Source organism: Eurosta solidaginis, chromosome 4 (genome assembly GCF_040869045.1).
Source record: "Eurosta solidaginis isolate ZX-2024a chromosome 4, ASM4086904v1, whole genome shotgun sequence".
Lineage (NCBI taxonomy): Eukaryota > Metazoa > Arthropoda > Insecta > Diptera > Tephritidae > Eurosta > Eurosta solidaginis.
In genome coordinates this window covers 54,628,664-54,651,421 of record NC_090322.1, presented here as the reverse complement: position 1 = coordinate 54,651,421, position 22,758 = coordinate 54,628,664, and the positions used below count along the sequence as shown (strand labels likewise).

At 34.9% G+C, this 22,758-nt stretch overlaps 2 protein-coding genes and 2 pseudogenes across 2 annotated transcripts; 3 read left to right on the top strand and 1 right to left on the bottom strand.

The window, feature by feature from the left end:
- Positions 1 to 196: 196 nt before the first annotated feature.
- On the top strand, positions 197 to 5,760 carry LOC137249770 (tRNA (guanine(26)-N(2))-dimethyltransferase-like; annotated as a pseudogene).
- A 9,363-nt stretch (positions 5,761 to 15,123) lies between these two features.
- Positions 15,124 to 17,007, top strand: LOC137249779 (WD repeat domain phosphoinositide-interacting protein 2-like). Its single transcript, XM_067781673.1, has 2 exons — positions 15,124 to 15,486; positions 15,546 to 17,007. Exons 1-2 carry the CDS (start codon positions 15,129 to 15,131, stop codon positions 15,710 to 15,712), a joined length of 525 nt encoding a protein of 174 aa, XP_067637774.1. The 5' UTR covers positions 15,124 to 15,128; the 3' UTR covers positions 15,713 to 17,007.
- A 722-nt stretch (positions 17,008 to 17,729) lies between these two features.
- LOC137249785 (uncharacterized) lies at positions 17,730 to 22,559 on the top strand. The gene is made up of 4 exons (XM_067781687.1): positions 17,730 to 17,793; positions 20,226 to 20,410; positions 20,468 to 20,624; positions 20,687 to 22,559. Exons 2-4 carry the CDS (start codon positions 20,300 to 20,302, stop codon positions 20,809 to 20,811), a joined length of 393 nt encoding a protein of 130 aa, XP_067637788.1. The 5' UTR covers positions 17,730 to 17,793; positions 20,226 to 20,299; the 3' UTR covers positions 20,812 to 22,559.
- On the bottom strand, positions 18,332 to 19,262 carry LOC137247590 (transcription termination factor 4, mitochondrial-like; annotated as a pseudogene).
- Positions 22,560 to 22,758: the final 199 nt, after the last annotated feature.

Below are 22,758 nucleotides of genomic sequence, written 5' to 3'. Positions count from 1 at the left end.
TTATATGAACGCACCTACCCTGCAAAAATCGTGTGACCAAAAACGCACACAGCCACACGAATTTTTGACAGGGGTGACGATTTGGAATGAAAAATTCTCCAAATGAAATAGCATGTTGACAACTTTAGCTTTGCCACAATGTATCGTGCTCTCTCGCACCTACTATATTCATAGAGATGGTGAAATATGTCAGCTGCGCACGATAAAAAGTCTGCGAAGCCGCCATTTTTATTGACAAGTAAATTTTGAGCAGAGACAGGCCTGGGTCTATTTGTATTTAATTTAATAATTATAAAACTAAGAAAATACCAAATAGGTGTTAATAAAAACTTGCAAAATCAGGATCTTAATACCTTGGTAAGTGCGTGGAAAACTTTTCCCATATCGCTACACATTCATTCATTCATTTTTTTGTTTAGCCATTTTCTGGGAAATCTAACATCATTTCATTATTGATGCATCGAAATTTGCTGCGTTAAATATGTTATATTGCTTTATATAATTTATATTAAATATATTGCTTTAATATAATGAGTTAATACAAAACTATTATTTACAGGATATCGACAATTTGACCACATTATCGCCAGAGGTAATTTCGTGTCAGGCAACAATCCATATTGGTACGATTGGACACGGTAAGTCCACTGTAGTAAAAGCTATTTCCAGAGTTCCAACGGAAAGCAATTTTTTATGAGGCAACTGACAGCTGTTCTGTCGTAGGATTTCTTTTAAAACTATTTGTATTAATTCAAAATTATTATTTACAGGATATTGTAAAAATTGAAGAATCTGTTCATTGCTCCGAAACGTTGGTAATTCTATATAGCATGACACTCTTAATACACCGCCAAAAGTATCGAGAGGTGTGTCAAAAGACGCGTTTTGGTGCCAGGTTCAGCAACCCGAAAACGGAAAACGAAAATTTTGAGTCGTTCAAAAGATATTAACTAAAAACCGCTGTTTTGCGTTGACGGCCTTCGGTCGAGCGTATAAAAAATTACCGCGGCCGGTCCACCAATATGGTGGTATCAAAATTAAATCTGTGCAAAATTTTCATTGTGCGCAAACATTTTTTCAGTGCACAACAACTTTACAACAACCACATGAATATTGCCAACTTCAACTGCAAAAGTTTCCGGGCAAAGATACTATTTTTCTTTTCCGTCCTCCGATTATTGTCGGAGTCAATATGCGTCTTTTGATACCTCTCCCGATATTTTTGGACGCGTATTAGCAATCGACTTCTGTTCTAGACTTTTACCATGACTTCCTACGCTACGATCAAAATCGTTTAGAGAGTTGATGATATTAACGATCTACACTTCATGAAGACTCTGCATTTTTCTTTTTTAACACTTCCATAACGCCAGCGAAATTAGCCGCCTTCTTTTTTGTTGATTTCGGAGTTGTATTTTGATTTCTAACACGCATTTGTGTTTGTGCCACATCGTCGCTAAAATCAAAGTCGTTTTTGCTGCCGGTCTAAAGGGAAATATAAACAAGTAGATCACTTATTAATAATTTAATTTTTGTGTACTCGTACTCTGTTTCCGCATTAGCTGGTGTTGTAGTTTCAACTTTGGCAGTTGTGTCAGTTGGTTCCGTAACTAATGGATGGCATCCCGGAAATTACCATAGCAATTCCGGCATTGTGCCTTTCTCCAACATAGCATAATATGATTCCAATTCTTCTGCATCAGGTATACAGAATATTTCTGCATTCGTTTCGAAGTTCTCCGAAGTATTTGTGTCTGTCCGTGTTTCACCCATTTTATTTTGTTATATTTTTTTGCGGATTTGCTCGTATACGTATAAATACAGCTGATTGGTTAGCATGTAAATACAAAATTAACAACAGCTGCTAAATTCTTGGATGCCACTCGTCCTGCTACCCTGCAAAAATCGTGTGACCAAAAACGCACACAGCCACGCGAATTTTTGACAGGGGTGACGATTGGGAATGAAAAATTGTGCAAATGAAATAGCATGCTGACAAATTTTGCTTTCCCACAATGTATCGTGCTCTCTCGCACCTATTATTTTCATAGGGATAGCAAAATACGTCATTTTTGCGTGCAAAAAATCCGCCATTTCTAATTCTGCAGAAAAGTGGAAAATTTTTTCCATTTGTGTGATTTACATTTTGCAGAAATTAATATACGCATTCTTTAATATTTTTTGGTCTACTAAAGTGTGTTTTAGCAAAAAAAACTCATATCAATGTGTGCATGTTTATAAAGAAAGTGAAATATGTAATTGCATAGTATAAATAATCGTGAGCAATTCTAATGCAGAATAGTAAATTTTGATTTCCACATACATACAAGAAAAAAATTCTTGTTACCATTAAGATTTATTATCCAAAATTGAAAAAAAAATTAGAAAATTCGGTGTAAAAAAACGGCTATGTGTGCAATAAAATAGCCTCTCTTGTTGAGATACCCCTCCATGGTCTCCATTAATTATTGTGACGGAGGTGTGTTTGCAGCAGCAAAGTGAACCCAAACAGTGTAGGTCGTGGTGGTTGTTGTTCGTGGTCCGCAACAACTGGACCAGGTGGGGCAATGACGCCACATCCATTTATACCAAGGTATATACCACAAGAGCAACCGGGTAATGCAAGGCCACGATAGCAGCAGCACAACCTCCCAAGGCTGGCTATCATCGTTGATTTATAAAAAAAACAGTGTTGTGCATCTGTAATGCTTAAATATTTCCTCTTTTGAAACAGTTTCCACGATTCACTGTTCAACGAAAGCAGCAGCCAGCGTATGCCACCACCGAACAGCTGATAACAAAAACTTGGATGCACAGCAGTTTAAAGCCAAAATGGAAGTTGAGGAAATATCTGAAAATAAGGTAAATATATGTTTCTCGTTATTAACAAAATCGCCCTAAATTGTATGAATTAACAGATCGCTACGAACGACAAAGCACCCGAACATGTGATCAAAGAAAGCACTACAGAAATTATTGCCGGCGGGGCCGTATTCTACAATCCAGTACAAGAATTTAATCGTAATTTAAGTATTTCAGTACTTAATGTATACTCAAAGCGGTTGATAAGAAAGCGGGAAGCGGCGGCCCATAAAAATCCACAAAATACAAAGGAAAGCAAGCAATGCTAATGACAAGAAACCATACACGGCTGGTGGTGTAAAATACGACGATGGACTGCGAATATTGTAAGCGCTTGCTGCAACAGGTTTACGTAGCATAAGTTATGCAAAAGAAGTAGCAGGCGTGCGTGAAATTGTTGCCAATGATCTATCTAAGGTGGCAGTAGATTCCATTAGCGTGAATATGCGACACAATGGAGTGGAACATTTAATTGTGCCAAGCGAAGGGGATGCAATGTAGGTTTGATATACGAATCAATAGCTAGTGATTTAACTGTAATAATCAATAATAAAATTCGCAATAGGACTCTCATGTACCTTTCAACTTCATATGAGAAGCGTTTCGATGTTATAGACCTAAATCCTTATGGTTGTCCGAATCGCTTTCTGGATGGCGCTATACAATCACTGACGAGTGGGGGTTCATTACTTGTAACTGCGAATGATATGGCTGTGCTGGCAGGCAATACGCCTGAAGCCTGCAATGCCAAATATAGTTCTGTGCCTTTGCGTATGAAATGCTGCCATGAGATGGGATTGCGTATACTATTGCATTGCATTGAAACGCACTCTAATCGTTATGGAAAATATATTGAGCCACTTTTGAGCATTTCTGCCAATTTTTATATACGCGTATTTGTGCGTATGCATAGTAGTCAAGCGAAGTGTAAATATAGCATGAGGTTGGTATACAGCATTTTGGCCTTTTACCACAATCCAATTACTTACCATATCTTTATATTATGAACACAGCAAACAATGAATGGTATTTCAATGCACTGGTTGTGATACCTATACGCTACAGCCTATGGGTATTGTAAAAAGCAAGATCTCAGATAAAGGCAATGCGGAAGTATAATTCGGTATACCAACTGGACCAAATGTTAATACAAATTGTGCGCATTGCGGTGATAAACATCATGTAAGTTTCAACTATCCCACTTAAGTATTTAAACTCGAATAAATCAAATTATTTCCTTCTTACTTAATTGGTGCTTAACCGTTTAAACGGTTATGTCCGTTCAAAAAGGCGCGTCAGTCGATTTTTCAGAGGGTTAACTGACACCAATTGTTCACACCAAATTGTTTCTTATATTCCCAAATATAGATGGGCGGTCCACTTTGGTCGCATCCCATACATGATCCAACGTTTGTTGAAGAATTGCTACAAATCATAGAAGAAAAACCGCTAAGTGATTTGGACACACAACGTCGTTTAAAAGGTGTGTTATCGGCGGTATGCCTGAACTTGTATTGGGTACATGAGTTTTTATGTAAAAAATATTCATCATATCCAACATCAATACCTCGCATTCAATTGTGGACGCTGTACGCACTACATTGGGTTCACGGAATATGGACAAGCATATTTTTGATTCCACTGGTAAGGCCACAATTTCAAATGATGGGACAACCATTAAGAAACTATTGGATAAAATAATAACACAACGTAGCGTGCTCAAGTGGTATAAGCTTATCTGGAAAAGATATTTCGTAACGAAAACCCTGGAAGATTACCGCGCCTTGTCTGCTGTGGTTCAACAAAATATAACTTGGATGTTTGTTGCTCTTTTTCAATTTTCCTGAATACAAATGTCTGGATTGGAAAAATTTCAAACAAATAAAGCTTGGCGTGCAAAAGTCAAGAAATTACTTGTCATGCAACGGTAAATGCTTATAAATATATCATTAAAATTGTATGCTTGTTTATGATGAGCCATTCGAGTGGGCATGGAGATGGATGTTTTAAATACTGTAGAGTAAATTGGCTTACTATATAAGAATTTGAAATTTTTCCAAATTTTTGACTAAAAAGTAGCTACTAGCTTGTAGAACTTTATAACTTTACTTTTAAAAAGATAAATACCTTAGCATGGTAATATATACCTATTATTAAAAATTAATACAAAGAATATCTTCAACATTTTTTTCTCGATTCACGAACACATTTAGAAAGGCTACAATGCCTGCTAAAGAGCCGGTATCTTGCCAACGCTTTAGCTTGGATTTAGAGGAGGATCTACAAGCTTTGCTAGAAGCACCCGCAGCTCCTCGTGTAGCAACGTACGTCTGATGAAAGTTTTATGGCTTTGGAAAAAATGTGTGATAAAACAGCATCCGATCCTGACAGCACACTATTTAAGTACATATATAGCGAGAACAAGGATATGGTTAAAGAAGATGCTAAAAAGCGCAGCGCCGATGGAAACTATTTTAAAATCCCTTGTAAACAAGGTAAGTGAATATACAACATATTGAAAGTTGATAAGATTGCGTGGTATAAATTTAATAATATAATCTTAGAACTACAAGAAATAGATGAAGAAGCACAATCACTGCAACGTCTATTGCATGACTTATGCGTACAGGAGGAACATCAATTGGATAATGAAACTCCTTTAAAAAGTATTGATGTAACACTCCTAGAAGATATTGAAGCGCCATCTAAAATGTGGGACTCCACAATAGTGGGCGATACCACTTTACAAACTTCACCTTTGAAAATGGTGAGACTTCTCAGACCATCTACTATACTAGAGGAAAATTGCGAAGATCAGTCTAATAGTTCTTTGGGTGGTGATGATGCATCATCACACATAAGCTTTCAAAAGTTGGTGTCATGTGGGGACACATTGCAAGCGGGGCATACATTTTGTATGTCGGGGTTGATTCTGGATAGGTAAGAGTTTAACATGTTACAGTATCCAGAACGAAGTTGAGCTAGAGTGACTCGCTTTTCTCTGGGGAGTATGCGTTCCTCTTCCGCGAGGTTTGGATACTTTGCTTTGAGTACTGGATTCACCGGGCAATTCCTAGCATAAAGGTCCGACGCTTGTTTATGGAGTTCACCAAGGACCTGCTTGTGTTTTTTCGCTTCATACGGCTGGGTTCTCAGGAGCCGTATTTCCTCAAAATGCTTACGGAGATGACTTCTTAGGCCCCTAGGCGGTGCTGGTTGGCCAGTCAGATGTCTGTTGGGATGCTCAGGTTTCTGGGTATTCAACAGGAACTGTTTGGTCAGCATCTCATTTCTCTCCCTGATGGGGAGTATTCTCGCCTCATTATGCAGATGGTGTTCTGGGGACATAAGAAGACAGCCCGTGGCAATTCTGAGAGGAGTATTTTGGCAGGCCTGTAGCTTCTTCCAGTGGGTAATTTTTAGGCTTGGCGACCATATGGGTGACGCATAGCACTTAATAGGCTGGCTAATTGCTTTGTGCGTTGTCATGAGCGTTTCTTTATCCTTTCCCCAGGTACTGCCAGCGAGGGATTTGAGGATTTTGGTACGGCTCTGAATTCTCGGAACAATTGCGGCTGCGTGCTCACCAAAATGTAGATCCTGATGAAAGTCACACCCAAAATTTTAAGGTGTAAGACAGTCGGTAGGGTAATGTCATATGGTCGACATTTGGCGCGGCCATGTTTTAAATAAGATCACCGATGATTTGGTTGGTTACAATATCAGGTTTCGCGAGGCGACAAAACTGGAGAGATTGGGGAGATAGCTGTTTATTTTATTACAAAGCTCATCGGTGTAGGAAACAATAGCATAGGTGTAGAAGCAATAGTAACTCCTTCTGGTGGTAAAGGTAGCTATTGATATGTTAAACAGAAATTTGATGAATATGAGTTTTTTTAAGTTATTGCAAAAAAGCGTTGAGGACTTTTAATATCTTACGTGGTACCTTCGTACATGTTTCTAAGAATGAAAAATGAGACCTATTCAAACTTCGCTATACTTTAACATACGATACTTTACCCCATTTTAACACAACTATCATTTATTGACTTTATTAAATTTTATCAAATGTTTCTTCCTCCACAGTTCCATTTCCGTATTGGATGGTAAATATGGCTTTCGCATTTTCTCCATCAATAACTGTGACAAGGTGGAAAAAATCTATGCGCGTAAATCGCAACATATCTTGGTCGAGCGTTTCTTCAATAGCTCTCTAGTAGTGATGGTGACAGCAGAGAAACCCAACTGTTTACAAATGTTACAATATATCAATTGCGTCTACGGCTCAAATACCCACAGTATATGAATGAATCGAACGCACCTAATTGTCTGCCTAACGGATAGTATACATATTCATCAAATCGAAAATATTGCATCAAACCTTTTCTTAGCCATAGTCATTAGCTTTAAGTTTCAAGATTAGATTGTTCCTATTTTATGCCTTTTACCGACTAGCACTGTAAAATAATTTTTGTCAAATTGTTGTGCTGGGATGAATTGCCTAATAAATACAAAATACAAAAGGGGGACTCATGATAACATATAAACTTATAAGGTGTAAAATTATATCCATTTACACACGCGGTTATATGAACGCACCTAGTAATACTCTTGATAAACTTGATTGTTTTTCAGCTGTATTATTTCCAAAAAAATTTGTTTGATTGTTATACAAATTAAAAAATACCAAGATTAAGTGAAAAATCAAAACTAAAACGCCTTTACTTGCTGATGTTGGAAATTTTTGATGAAAATGCCGTCTGTAATGTCTGCAAGGTTGCATTCCTTTGAGTTTACCGCGTTTACACAATGAAATGTGCGCGTAAATTTATACAAATTGTGTAAATGATTTTTCATACAAAATTTGACAGCTCGTGCGTAAACTAGATAAATTTATACGTTTACACACTTTATAAGACATTTATACGGTTACATGAGTCCCCCTAAATACAAACGAACTGGGTCTGAATACTAGGGGGACTCATGTAACCGTATAAATGCCTTATAAAGTGTGTAAACGTATAAATTTATCTAGTTTACGCACGAGCTGTCAAATTTTGTATGAAAAATCATTTACACAATTTGTATAAATTTACGCGCACATTTCATTGTGTAAACGCGGTAAACTCAAAGGAATGCAACCTTGCAGACATTACAGACGGCATTTTCATCAAAAATCTCCAACATCAGCGAGTAAAGGCGTTTTAGTTTTGATTTTTCACTTAGTCTTGGCATTTTTTAATTTGTGTAACAATCAAAAAATGTTGTTCGGCAATAATACAGCTGATAAACAATCAAGTTTATCAAGAGTATTACTAGGTGCGTTCATATAACAGCGTGTGTAAATGGATATAATTTTACACCTTATAAGTTTATATGCTATCATGAGTCCCCCTACTGAAACAGTACACATATTCAAAATCGATGAGGAGGCTGTGATGATGGCATAGGGTGAGTTGTTGAATAACATACGAAAACCACTTTAACCCATCTATATATTTGCATTACAGCTAAAGCTTTACAAACAGCAAAAATTGCTGGCGCCAAGCAATTGGAAAATGTAGTGAAGCATTCATCACACTGTACGGATGGTGTAAAGTTAGAAACTGCTGTTGTAACAGCTGCCACCGACACAACGGTCATCTCTACTTCGCCGAGTAACGGCTCGTCCGACTATCTATCGAAGACAGTATAATCATATCTTTTGCCAACACAGGTTAGCGATGTGCTTGCACAGGAAAAGATTTCAATTGGAAAACAAAAACCAATTAAGCGAGTTTATTTATTATTAAAGTATTTACTTTTCTTTATATCAACAGTATTAAATTAAGTTGCAATATCACGTACATATATAATAAGGGATGTGATACGATTGCTGTCGGAATTAGATTTGAAACCAATCAATACTCCTGCTAAGGGTTGTAGAATTATTGCTTGAATAATTAGATTTAGAACAATAATAAGTCTGACTTAATTACAAGTCGTACATTTTTAGATTCATCAATTACGACAGCAATCGGATTCTACGACACCTTTGAATATTCTTGATCTGAAAAAAGAGTAAACCTAATCTGAATTTCTACTAAGCTTTAAGTTGTAGGTTATTCAAATAATTGGAGTTTTTTCTAAAGCTTAAAATTATTTTCTGCTCGCTTAGAAAAGATTTCAATTGGAAAACAAAAACCAATTAAGAGAGTTTATGTTATTATTAAAGTACTTACTTTTCTTTATATCAGTTTATTTATTATTAAAGTATTTACTTTTCTTTATATCAACAGTATTAATTTAAGTTGCAATATCACGTACATATATAATAAGGGATGTGATACGATTGCTGTCGGAATTAGATTTGAAACCAATCAATACTCCTGCTATGGGTTGCAGAATTATTGCTTGAATGATTAGATTTAGAACAATAATAAGTCTGACTCAATTACTAGTCGTACATTTTTAAGTTCATCAATTACGACAGCAATCGGATTCCATGACACCTTTGAATATTCTTGATCTGAAAAAAAAAAAGTAAATCTAATCTGAATTTCTAATTAGCTTTAAGTTTTAGATTTAAATTGATGCAAATAATTGGAGTTTTTTCTAAAGCTTAAAATTATTTTCTGTTCGCTTGGAAAAGATTTCAATTGGAAAACGAAAACCAATTAAGCGAGTTTATTTATTATTAAAATACTTACTTTTCTTTATATGAACTGTATTAATTTAAGTTAAAATTTCATGTTCATATATAATAAGGGATGTCGTGATACGATTGCTGTTGGAATTAGATTTGAATCCAATCAATACTTCTGCTAAGGGTTGCAGAATTATTGCTGGGATGATTAGATTTAGAACAATAATAAGTCTGCCTCAATTACTAGTCCTACATTTTTAAATTCATATTTTACTTTACTTTATTACTTTCAAATTCAATTACGACAGCAATCGGATTCCACGACACCTTTGAATTTTCTTGATCTGAAAAAAAAGAGTAAATCTAATCTGAATTTCTAATTAGCTTTTAGTTGTAGATTTAAATTGATTCAAATTATTGGAGTTTTTTCTAAAGCTTAAAATTATTTTCTGTTCGCTTGGAAAAGATTTCAATTGGAAAACGAAAACCAATCAAGCGAGTTTATTTATTATTAAAATACTTACTTTTCTTTATATGAACTGTATTAATTTAAGTTACAATTTCATGTGCATATATAATAAGGGATGTCGTGATATGATTGCTGTCGGAATTAGATTTGAAACCAATCAATACTCCTGCTAAGGGTTGCAGAATTATTGCTTGAATGATTAGATTTAGAACAATAATAAGTCTGACTCAATTAATAGTCGTACATTTTAAGTTCTTCAATTACGACAGCAATCGGATCCACGACACCTTTGAATATTCTTGATCAGAATTTCTACTAAGCTTTAAGTTGTAGATTATTCAAATAATTGGAGTTTTTTCTAAAGCTTAATATTATTTTTTTGCTCGCTTAGAAGAGATTGGAAAACAAAAACCAATTAAGCGAGTTTATTTATTATTAAAGTTCTTCTGTTTTATATGAACTGGATTAATATAATACTATGTTCAAACAGAAAAATAAATTGAAAAAATTTCGATTTGAATTGAGTGCTGTTCATACAACTCGATTTAGCTTACACAATAGTAATTTGATAGCTGGTTGGCTCATCTCTACAGCAAGAACATACCTTTGTTCAGACTGTCAAAATGAACACGCACATTATTAGGCGAATGAAATGGAATGAAAACATAAAATTTTGAAATTTTTGTGTGTTGTAAGAAAATGTGTTCAATGTTTTGGTTTCGTTTTGAGTTTGCCATCTTCTTTTGACAATCCCTACTCCAGTGAAATGAAAGACATAAAATCAGCTGATGAGATGAGCCAACCACATAGTTCAGCCATGCGTAACTGACGTTAAAATATACTCAATAAACACACTTTACAATGTTGCATTTGCAGTTTGAAACAATTTATTACGCAATTTTTTTTAAATTGGCAATTTATTATTACAATTTAGTATATGACAAATTGCGTAATAAATTGCCCAAATAGTAAAAGTTGCCAATTTGGTGTCTGTTTGAACCTAGTATAAGTTCCAATTTCATGTACATATATAATAATATTGAAAATAATAAATATTGAAAATTCAATTTTTTTGGTTCATATTTTATTCATATGGCTGCTCCAGGTAAAGTAAATCTGCAGGTAAAATTCACGTTATATGGCGGTTATATAAATAGTAAAACCGCAGTAAAATTGATTGTCAAATGGCTCGAAAATGTTGACTGAAATGACGGAAAAATGACCGCCATTTGACGAGCATTGTGACGTATGTGAGCAGCACAGTGCTATGCTCACATCCTATAAGTGGGAGCGGAATGCACGATCACATTAATAGGAACGAAACGGAAAATTTGGTCACAAAAGTTCATCACGCCCATGCAAACGTGACTATGAATATAACCGCTGCAGAAAGTCACAATGACCGTAAAATGACTAGTAAAATGACGTGGAGCGTTTTTGCAGACCAAAGTCACCAAATTAGCACGAACTACCCAACAAGAACTTTTTCGGATTGTAGTGCAGTTTATGGTACTCATCGACATTTGAGCCACAAGAGTGAGGTATCAAGAGACGCCGACATATTTACGCATAGATTAGATACCGAAAACGAGTTATTTTTTTTTACCCTTTATCCTCGACAAAATTGATTGACCACCTGGTAAATTTTGTTTCAGCGCATTTACGTTATTTCTTTTTCATATTCGGTACAATGGTAGTAGTGCAGTTTACGGTACCCACCCTAAAGTTGGGCCAAGATTTTCGAGTGACGTATCAAAATACGCGTATTAATTTCGAGAACAATAATCCGAAGGCGGAAAAGAAAAATTTTGTCTCTGTCGGGAGATATTTGCAGTTGAAGTTGGCGATTTTAATGTGGTTGTTGTTGTGTTTATACCCACAAAAAAAATTGTGCATCACCGTGGCGGTAGCCACGGTTATACCACACACCCGGACTTGGCATGGCGTAGCCCAGGGTTATTTTTTATAAGCGCGGCCGAAGACCGCCAACGCAGAAAGGTGTTCTGCGCAAAAATACTATGGATCCGACCCCCGGTTTCGGAGGTACCCGCTGTTCTTTTTTCGGTTTTTCGTTAATATCTTTTGAACGCGTTAAAATTTTTGGTAATAGTCTAGTTGAGGGGTCGACTGCTAATACGCTACCAAAAATATCGAGAGAGGTGTCAACCGACCCGCCTTGACATCAGTATTAATAATCCGAAGGCGTAAAATAAAAATTTTAAGGCGTTCAAAAGATATTAACGAAAAACCGAAAAAAGACCCGCGGGTACCTCCGAAACCGGGGGTGGTATCCATAGTATTTTTGCACCTTTCTGCGTCGGAGGCCTTCGGCCGCGCTTATAAAAAATTGCCCTGGTGGGTCCAACACCGGTTTGGAGACCAAAACTATATCCGCGCAAAACACTTATGTTCACAATTTTTTTGTGGGTACAACAACATTACAACAACCACATGAAAATCGCCCACTTCAACTGCAAATATCTCCGGACAGAGAAAACATTTTAGTTTTCCGCCTTCGGATTATTCTCGAAATTAATACGCGCCTTTGGTAAAAGTGTAGTTGGGTGGTCGACTGTTAATACGCTACCAAAAATATCGAGAGGTGTCAAAAGACGCGTAATAATCTCGAAAACAATAATCTGAAGGCGGAAAAGAAAAATTTTGTCTATGTCCGGAGATATTTGCAGTTGAAGTTGGCGATTTTCATGTGGTTGTTGTTGTGTTGGTACCCACAAAAAAAATTGTCCATCACCGTGGCGGGAATTCGTTAATATCTTTTGAACGCGTTAAAATTTTTGGTAATAGTCTAGTTGAGGGGTCGACTGCTAATACGCTACCAAAAATATCGAGAGAGGTGTCAGCCGACGCGTATTGACATCAGTATTAATAAATTTTGACGCGTTCAAAAGATATTAACGAAAAACCGAAAAAAGACCCGCGGGTACCTCCGAAACCGGGGGTCGGATCCATAGTATTTTTGCGCAGAACACCTTTCTGCGTTGGCGACCTTCGGCCGCGCTTATAAAAAATAACCCTGGGCTACGCCATGCCAAGTCCGAGTGTGTGGTATAACCGTGGCTACCGCCACGGTGATGCACAATTTTTTTTGTGGGCACAAACACAACAACAACCACATGAAAATCGCCAACTTCAACTGCAAATATCTCCGGACAGAGATAAAATTATTCTTTTCCGCCATCGGATTATTGTTCTCGAGATTAATACGCGTCTTTTGACACCTCTCTCGATATTTTTGGTAGCGTATTAGCAGTCGACCCCTCAACTAGACTATTACCAAATTTTTATTTTCCGCCTTCGGATTATTCAGCCCTATTCTGCATTTCGACTTGGATTGGAATTTTTTCGATTTGGCAATTTTGGTATTCTGTGTTCCAATCTCTTTCGATCCAACTTCGAATCGTTCGATTTTTTGTATTCTGCATTTCGATCGTAGTTCCGTTTTTCTAAGTTGCAAATTTGTTGGCGGAAAAATATTTTCTTTTTATTCTTTTATTAATTTATAACAGAATTTTAACAAAAATGTAAGTAAAACTTGTTAAGAAACGTAGAAGGCTTGATGATGATTGTTTTTTATATGTTTCCAGGTCAAAAACAACATGTCGATGTCGAAGTCCTTGGACGTATTTGTCCCGCAAAAGTATCTAACACATACTTTAAAGCATCCTTGTTAAGTCGAACGTTTTTTTGAACCTAAATAAGAAAATAAGTCATTAAACTTTACCAATTTTAAGTTCAATTTCTTACAATTCGTCACTCATCTCAAATGTATTACACAAATCTCGCAATATTTGCCTTTCCATTCTCGCCTGGCAATTTTCGTATGCGTTGCTTTCCAACTCCATAAATAATACCGCGGCTATTGATTCCATTATAATAGACAGCTATAATTTGTGTCTGTTCGTTGGGTCCAGTTATATGCCAAAGGAAGCTGGCGGCGTAGAGGAAGGTGAAGCGAAAACGTAAACAATCCTTGCGGAAAGAATAAATAAACCTTTATAAAGTATTTTAGGCCAGTGCAATGAAATTAGCATCCTTAAAATTCAGAAAATGTCAACTATATTCGTGCAGGAATCCGTTTTAACAAAACTTGGTGGCCACGGCAGGGAATTGGCCAAAAGAACGACAAAACACACTTACAATTATGAAAGCACTTCACTCAAAAAAATATAACACTGCGGCAATATATTCTATTGCTTTTTTTTTTGTACAAAATGGCGTGGATAATAAAATATAAACGTTTTTCAGTGTTTTTTACAAATTTTCTTTAATTTATTTTGTTCCAATGTTCACACATTCCGTACCAACAGCTGATTTCGAAAAATCATTTGCTCTTCCTCTTCTCTTTACGATTCCGTCGTAATGCAGAATACCAAACTTCGATTGAAGCGGAGCGTAGAACGGGAACGTAATCGAAATGCAGAATAGGGGTGATTAATACTGATGTCAAGACGCGTCGTTTGACACCTCTCTTGATATTTTTGGTAGCGTATTAGCAGTCGACCCCTCAACTAGACTTTTACACAAATAATATTCATGTTTTTAAAGCTGAATTGCATAAAAACTTTACTCTTTGGCCGCTAGAACAAGTTGCCAAAAGGCGTCCACAATAATCGAATGCCATATCATGGATAACATCCTTATTACCAGCTGATATTAATTCTACTTCAAACATTTCGCAAACTGTAATTGGAAAACAATCAGAGCGCACTATTTACCAGTATAAATAAAGAATAAAATAGTTGCTCTGGAAACGGATTTTGTCAAACGTAGCAAGAATAAAACAAAGGGTGTTACAAAAGTCGTAACGTGATTGTTGCGTTACTACGTCATCGTAGTATATACCCAGCCAGCATTTTTTGAAAATTTTGATCAAAAAATATTCAAATATCATACCCCAGGATGATTAAAAACGTTCAAATTTAAAAGCATTTTCTGTTCCAAAATTAACGTATCGTCGGGAGAAAAATGTACCATAAATGTGATTATTCTTGAATAATCATTTATGATTCATATTTCGAAACGCTTTTTGTTCATATCTGATATCATTTTATTTTATTCGGTAATGCATATACATATCTTTGGCAAGGAGATATTTATTTTAATAACGTGTTTTGCAGAAATTTTTAAGTTACAGTTCAATTTCCGTATTGGATGGTAAAGATGACTTTCGCATATTCTCCATCAATAACTGTGACAAGGTATATTATCTTGGTCGAGCGTTTCTTCAATAGCTCTCTAGTGGTGATGGTGACAGCAGGGGAACCCAACTGCTTACAAATGCTACACTTCAAAAAGAATCAAAATATCTGCCATTGCGTCTACGGCTCAAATATACACAGTATACGAATGAATCGAACGCGCCTAACAGATAGTTTACATATTCATGATATACGAGACTTGAAAATGTTACATCAAATCGAAAATATTGCACCAAACGAACTGGGTCTGAATACTGAAACAGTAAACATATTCAAAATCGATAAGAAGGCTGTGATGATGGCATTAGACGGTGAGTTATTGAATAACATACGAAAACCATTTTAACCCATCTATTTATTTGCATTACAGATTTAGCTTTACAAGTAGCAAAAATTGCTGCCGCCAGGCAATTGGAAACAGCAGAGAAGCATTCATCACACTGTACGGATGATGCACAGTCAGAAACTGCTGTTGTTACTGCTGCCACCGACACAACGGTCATCTCTAATTCGCCGAGCAGTGGCTGTTCCGACTAACTATCAAAGACAGTATCATCATATCTTTTGCCAACACAGGTCAGCGATGTGCTTACGCAGGACCGTGCCTTCGCTACTTTATGATGAATGTCAATTCCCACCAATGGCTATTGCGGCGCGCGATTGACCAACAAGATGCCGGCGCAGTATAGATAAAGAACGTTTGACTGCCGCAGCGAGAGCTTAAACAATTTTTGTTTGAACATAAAAAAGGATTATGCATTTTTTTACTGGTTTAGTGTAGGCTGTTGCGGCGACGTTTGAAGTGAGAAATTTATTAAAATTTTAATTTGATAGTAAGTTTAAACCAAAAAACGCTTAAGCTTTGCAAGCATTTAATTATTATGAATATAATATAATGTAATATAACAATATTTTGCTATGTACAGAGCTGGCCACTTAGACGACGCTGCAACAATATAGCTCAAAGCAATTAATATATTTTTTATGTTGTTATTAAAGTACTTATTTCTTTTTTATATCAACCAATTAAGCGAGTTTATGTTATTATTAAAGTACTTACTTCTTTTTTATATGAGCTGTATTAATTTAAGTTACAATTTCATGTACATATATAATAAAGTATGTCGTGGTACGATTGCTGTTGGTATTAGATTTGAAACCAATCAATACTTCTGATAAGGGTTGCAGAATTATTGCTGGAATGATTAGATTTAGAACAATAATAATTCTGACTCAATTACTAGTGCTACATTTTTAAATTCATATTTTACTTTACTTTATTACTTTCAAATTCAATTACGACAGCAATCGGATTCCACGAAACCTTTGAATATTCTTGATCTGAAAAAAAAGAGTAAATCTAATCTGAATTTCTAATTAGCTTTAAGTTGTAGATTTAAATTGATTCAAAAAATTTGAGTTTTTTCCAAAGCTTAAAATTATTTTCTGTTGGCTTGGAAAAGATTGCAATTGGAAAACGAAAACCAATTAAGCGAGTTTATTTATTATTAAAATACTTACTTTTCTTTATATGAACTGTATTAATTTAAGTTACAATTTCATGTGCATATATAATAAGGGATGTCGTGATACGATTGCTGTCGGAATTAAATTTGAAACCAATCAATACTCCTGCTAAGGGTTGCAGAATTATTGCTTGATTGATTAGATTTAGAACAATAATTAGTCTGACTCAATTAATAGTCGTACATTTTTAAGTTCTTCAATTACGACAGCAATCGGATTCCACAACACCTTTGAATATTCTTGATCTGAATTTCTACTAAGCTTTAAGTTGTAGATTATTCAAATAATTGGAGTTTTTTCCAAAGATTAATATTATTTTTTTTGCACGTTTAGAAGAGATTTCAATTGGAAAACAAAAACCAATTAAGCGAGTTTATTTATTATTAAAGTTCTTCTCTTTTATATGAACTGTATTAATATAAGTTCCAATTTCATGTACATATATAATAATATTGAAAATAATAAATATTGAAAATTAAATTTTTTTGGTTCATATTTTATTCATATGGCTGCTCCAGGTAAAGTAAATCTGCAGGTAAAATTCACGTTATATGGCGGTTATATAAATGGTAAAACCGCAGTAAAATTGATTGTCAAATGACTCGAAAATGTAGTGAAATGACGGAAAAATTACCGCCATTTGACGAGCATTGTGACGTGTGTGAGCAGCACAGTACTATGCTCGCATCCTATAGGTGGGAGCGGAATGCACGATCACATTAATAGGAACGAAACGGAAAATTTGGTCACAATACCTAATCACGCCATGCAAAAATGACTATGAATATAACCGCTGCAGAAAGTCACAATGACCGTAAAATGACTAGTAAAATGACGTGGAGCGTTTTTGCAGGGTAGTAATACTCTTGATAAACTTCCCAGCAAAAATCTAGTGACCAAAGATGGCGACCAACAACAAAATATCCCACATTGTTCCACAATTATTAGTATGGCAGAATGAGATGGCCTAATTGAAATGCCCGATACATATATGCTTGCCTTTTCTTACATGCTATGTACCCTCAAATACGTCACAAAAATTTTATGCGAATCCACCATTTGTTATTTTCAGCTTGAAACGAAACAGCAGAGTAAGAAAAATTTATTTACAAATAATTTAGGATATAATAAAAACTAAATTTAAATTAAGTGTTGTGTGCGCTACGGTATTTGCATTTATATTTTCCACAGTGAATAATTCAATTCGTGCATATAAAAAACGTTTATACATAAATTAATATGAGCTATGGAATTTTCAATGAAACTAGGTGCCGTACTATTGGTGTCCTGTGAAAATTATAGATGTAAATGGTGAAGAAAAAGAATTTCCATTGACAAAAAGTGATTTATCAACATATTTTCCCAATCGCTTAGCGCTGAGTTTTGAAGCAGAAGAGGTACGTCATTGCATTTTAGAGCACAAAACACAAAGTGATTTACTTGATCACAAAGAAAGTTTGGCATTGTAATATATTGAGGATCAAATTCGTAGACAATTGGGCGTTACTTACGCAGAGGATAAAACAAATTTGCGCAAATTGTTCGAATAAGAAATTCACATCGGAATTTTAAAACAATCGTTTTTTTTTTTTAATTAAATTAATATATGTAACATGTAACTAACAAAAATATCTACGAGCTTTTCAATGTTTTTTATACCCGCGTACTAGCTGCATATCCTCATCTTCGTATTCAGCATCCTGTTTTCGTTTCAATTCCCGTGCGTACAAGTCTTTAAATGCTTCAAATTCAGCAAGTGTAACATGGCACACCTTAGTTGCAAATGCATTGTCCGATTTATTGGTTATTTGATATAAAAGTGGATTCTTAGTTGGCTCATCTGGATCTACTTTAAGTGGTCTTGGTTTGAATAGACCCAGTCTTTCAAGAAAGACATGGCGGCAACGTATCTCCTCTAATGGCTTAGATAACGCTTCTGATTTTATTTTTTCAGGTATTTCCGCACGCATTACCTCTTTCAAGTACGTCACCTTTTCTTCGGCACGTCGCTCCGACAGTTCAAGTAAATCCGGACAATTCATTAACAATTTCCAAACATTTTTGCTAGTGCCAGCAAATGATTTCAAATAACCAATATGTTTACGTAAACGCATGTTTTCGTTCACATCTAAAAGTTCTGGATATTTTGTTAGCAGTAAAAACATTAGCTTCTCGGTGAATTGAAAGCTGCGCTAAAATTCCATTGCATCAACTAGACGTTGTGTCGGACGTGCAAACACCTCCGGATTACCGGTTGCAATGCGCAGGAAATTGCTCGTATTGAGACCGTGATTCATGAGTGTTTCATGTGCATTACGCCATTGTGCCGGGACACTCTAGCCAACAAAGGATTCACTCTCACAGCTTCGTCTATGTGCGCTTGATCCAATGGTGTTTCATCATCGAGCACTGTGCTCACCGTACTTGGTGTTGATAGCTGTTGGTCATGTATGAACTAAATTAAAAATATTCATTAACTCATTAATTTTAATCTTACTTGCTGTCTTCTGTGAAGCAACGGCACATATTTATTGGAATTTGTTAAAAATTTCCGCAACATTACGAAAGCTATAGGAACCTCGGTTCAAAACAAATAGAACAGCAGATTGCGGTGATGTGATGCCGTACTGTAAATGGCCTCGTCAAAATGGCTGCGTCACAATCGGCGCTTTCAGGAAATTTGTGTTGAGCAACAATGCAAAGAGGATAAATAAAATAAGAGCCACCAGTCTGCTACGAGTGGCGAGTAACTCCCAGAAATCAAAAAATATATGCCGAATTTTTTCAAAGAGGGACATTTTTGAATTGTCTCGCATTTATTCCTACAGTGTAGATACTTTATGCAACTGTGATTTTTGGAAAGAGAATTAATTAGTTAATTAAATACAGGCGGAAAAATAAACGCAAGTACCCCACGAAAATGGTTAGAAGACATTTTATGCACATCTCGCCCAAAAACACAGCGACTTCCTCTTAGAAAACATTGAGCATACGTCTCTTCATAATTTATCCTCTTTGCTTTGGCTTTTTACGTTTATCGCGTCACTAAAGCTGCAGACATTGGTGCTTTATCGGTAACCTTATAACAGCTGATTCGACCAACCTTATGAGAATCAATGCAATCAATTATTGGTGCCGCTAAGGTCCTAAACATATCGTAGCCAACCAATTGGTTTTTGGTTTACCGTCGTAACAATAAACAGCTGATTACGTTAGGGATACGACTACATCATCGATGTAGCACAACACAGCGCGTCCTTTCACTCCTCCTTAATACAACGAGAACCGTTTTGAATAATGCGGCTACTTCCTTAACCAACGAAGGAACATTCCCTACAACAAACGAAAATATAATGGCGATACTACAAACAATATTACAGAAGCATATCGACCTGGAATTTAGATTGACTAAGATTGAAGAAAAGGTGCATAGTGAAATATTGAACTGTTATTTGTGAAACCCTAGTAATTGTAGCCGCAATACCTTGATTCTCTTTAATTATTATTTATGCTATAATTTCAGCTTCCAGAATTGGCAGAAGTGATGGCTCAACATTGGAGAAAACGCACAAAATAGTATGCCGTATCAGCGGAGAAATGGAAAATGATACTCACACCGAGCTCTCTATCATTATGCCACTAACATCGTTGGATTCAGTTTATGACATTGAGAAAAAGTTGGACTCAGATGATTATCAAGAATCAATGGTATTTTTGAATATTTTTAATTGTATTTCATAACTTAAATTGGTGGTTTTCATTTAGAAATCATATATCTTTATGCTGAAAGATGCATCATCAGACATTATTGGAGTAATGAGAAAACTTTTCTCTGACAACGTTCTTTTCAATTTTAACTGGGACGGAGTACATGGCAAACGATCTTTATCTAAACTGAAACTCGTGAACAGCGTACTTTTTGGTAGTGTAATTTAAATTGTTTTAAAATGTCATTATTTTCATTGTCCATTCCTATTAATTTAGACGTTTTCAAACTACAAGGCAGGATCGACTTCGAAGGCAGCATGAGACGGTGTTTAACGCTGAGCCACAACCGGCATAAACAAAGGCGGTATCTGAGCAATAAATCCAGCTCTGCAACAGCATAAGCCTACATACAACAAACGAACAAGACACACTGAAATAATCTTGATTAAAAACTATATAAGAACCTAATAATTCTAAGTTTTTTCCTACGTTCCTATTCTAAGGTTTTTATGCCTAATTAAAATAATATTTAACAATCGCCCAAAGTTTGCAGAGAATTTTAAAGCAATTTAATTGCAACGAATTTGTCAATAATTTTTAACCAAAAATTTATAAACTAGATGTATAAGAAATAAGTATTTTGAATATACATATTTGTGATGAACTTAACTGAAATAATTCTAAGTTTTTTCCTACGTTACTAATCTAAGCTTTTTATGCTCTAATTAAAATAATATTCAACAATCGCACAAAATTTGCAAAGATCTTTAAAGCAATCTAATTGCAACGAATTTGTCAATAATTTTTAACCATAATTTATAAAATAGATGTATAACAAAAAATATTTTGAATATAAATGATTGCTGATGAATTTAACTGACAGTACCAATACCATCAACTAAATAGTCCTTATAAATATTGTAATCACATAATTCAAAACAAAAAATTACTATGAGTACCTACGTTTATTATTGCAAAATCACGAAGAGAAAAAATTACATGAAGTACATTCAATCTAAAATTATTCCACTGAATGAATATATCGCATTTTAAACTAAAAAATGTGAAAACTTAAAAAAAATTCAGATCGGTATTTAAGTGTAAATCGATCCATGAAAGCATCGTGAAATAACTTTTTTTTGGTATTTAACGTTATCGTTTAGCCTGGTTTTGTTACCCATTTTGTTATTTTCGTGGTATAAATCAACATTCAACACAAAGTTACTCTGATTATGAGTTGAAATACTTTAAGGGTTAGGTTGCGATATGTAAAATTACATATTTTTGTACACAGTTCTAAAATGTGAAGGAAAAAAATGTATATTTGTGTATTAATTAAATTATTCAAAAGATATTGTTATATTAATGATATAGAGAAGCGCCAACACGAATGCAAGTGGTTTCAAACCACTGGTAGGCAATTCATCACTTTAACTGTCAAAAAAAATTTTAAATTGTTTATTTTATGTAAAAAAAATTTGAAAGTTGCAATTGAAATTCTGAAAGCTCAGGAATTTCAATTTAAGTTCAAAAAATTACAATTGAAGTTCACAATTTTCAATAGAAGTTCAGTAAATTATAATTGAAGCTCAGGAATTTCAACTGCAGTTCAGCAAATTACAACTGAAGTTCAGAAAATTACAATTTAAGTTCAAATATAATTTTCTGAACTACAAACAGAAATTCTGAACTTCCATTTTAATTTTCTGAACTACAAATAGTAATTTTGAGCTTGAATTTAAATTTTCTGAACTTGAATTGAAATTTTTGAACTTAAATTGTAACTTTTGAACCTCAATTGCAGCTTTCTGAACTAAAATAAAAAAGGTATAGGATTAAAATTGGCGAATTACAAGTCAACTTACTCAAATTGTGAATTGCCTACTCGCGATTTGATGGTTTACTGCAACCAATAGTTTTATTAGTTCTTCTCTTTTGTTTTCTATATCATTAATTAATTTATTTAAGTTTCCCTTAACTTTGTTTGCATACAATCGCATACAATAAAATTTGTATTTATGGGTCACCAACAAGACTGAAAAACTATTCCTTAAGACTTATAGTTAATAATTTACAACTATTATAAACAATGTAATATATTGTAAAAATGTTTAATAAAAGAAATGTTAATAGATTTGAATTAAAAAAATATTTTATTTATATAGCAGTATAATCCAAGTAAAAAAACGGTCATAACACTAGTAAAAAGACGGTCATATTAACGTAAAAATACTCGTAAAGTTACAGGTATATAACTCAAAAAATGATTGCCAGAACGTGAATGTAAGAACAGTACAGCACTATAGTTTGTTTTCTTTTCGATAACCTAAAACCGTATATGTGTGAGC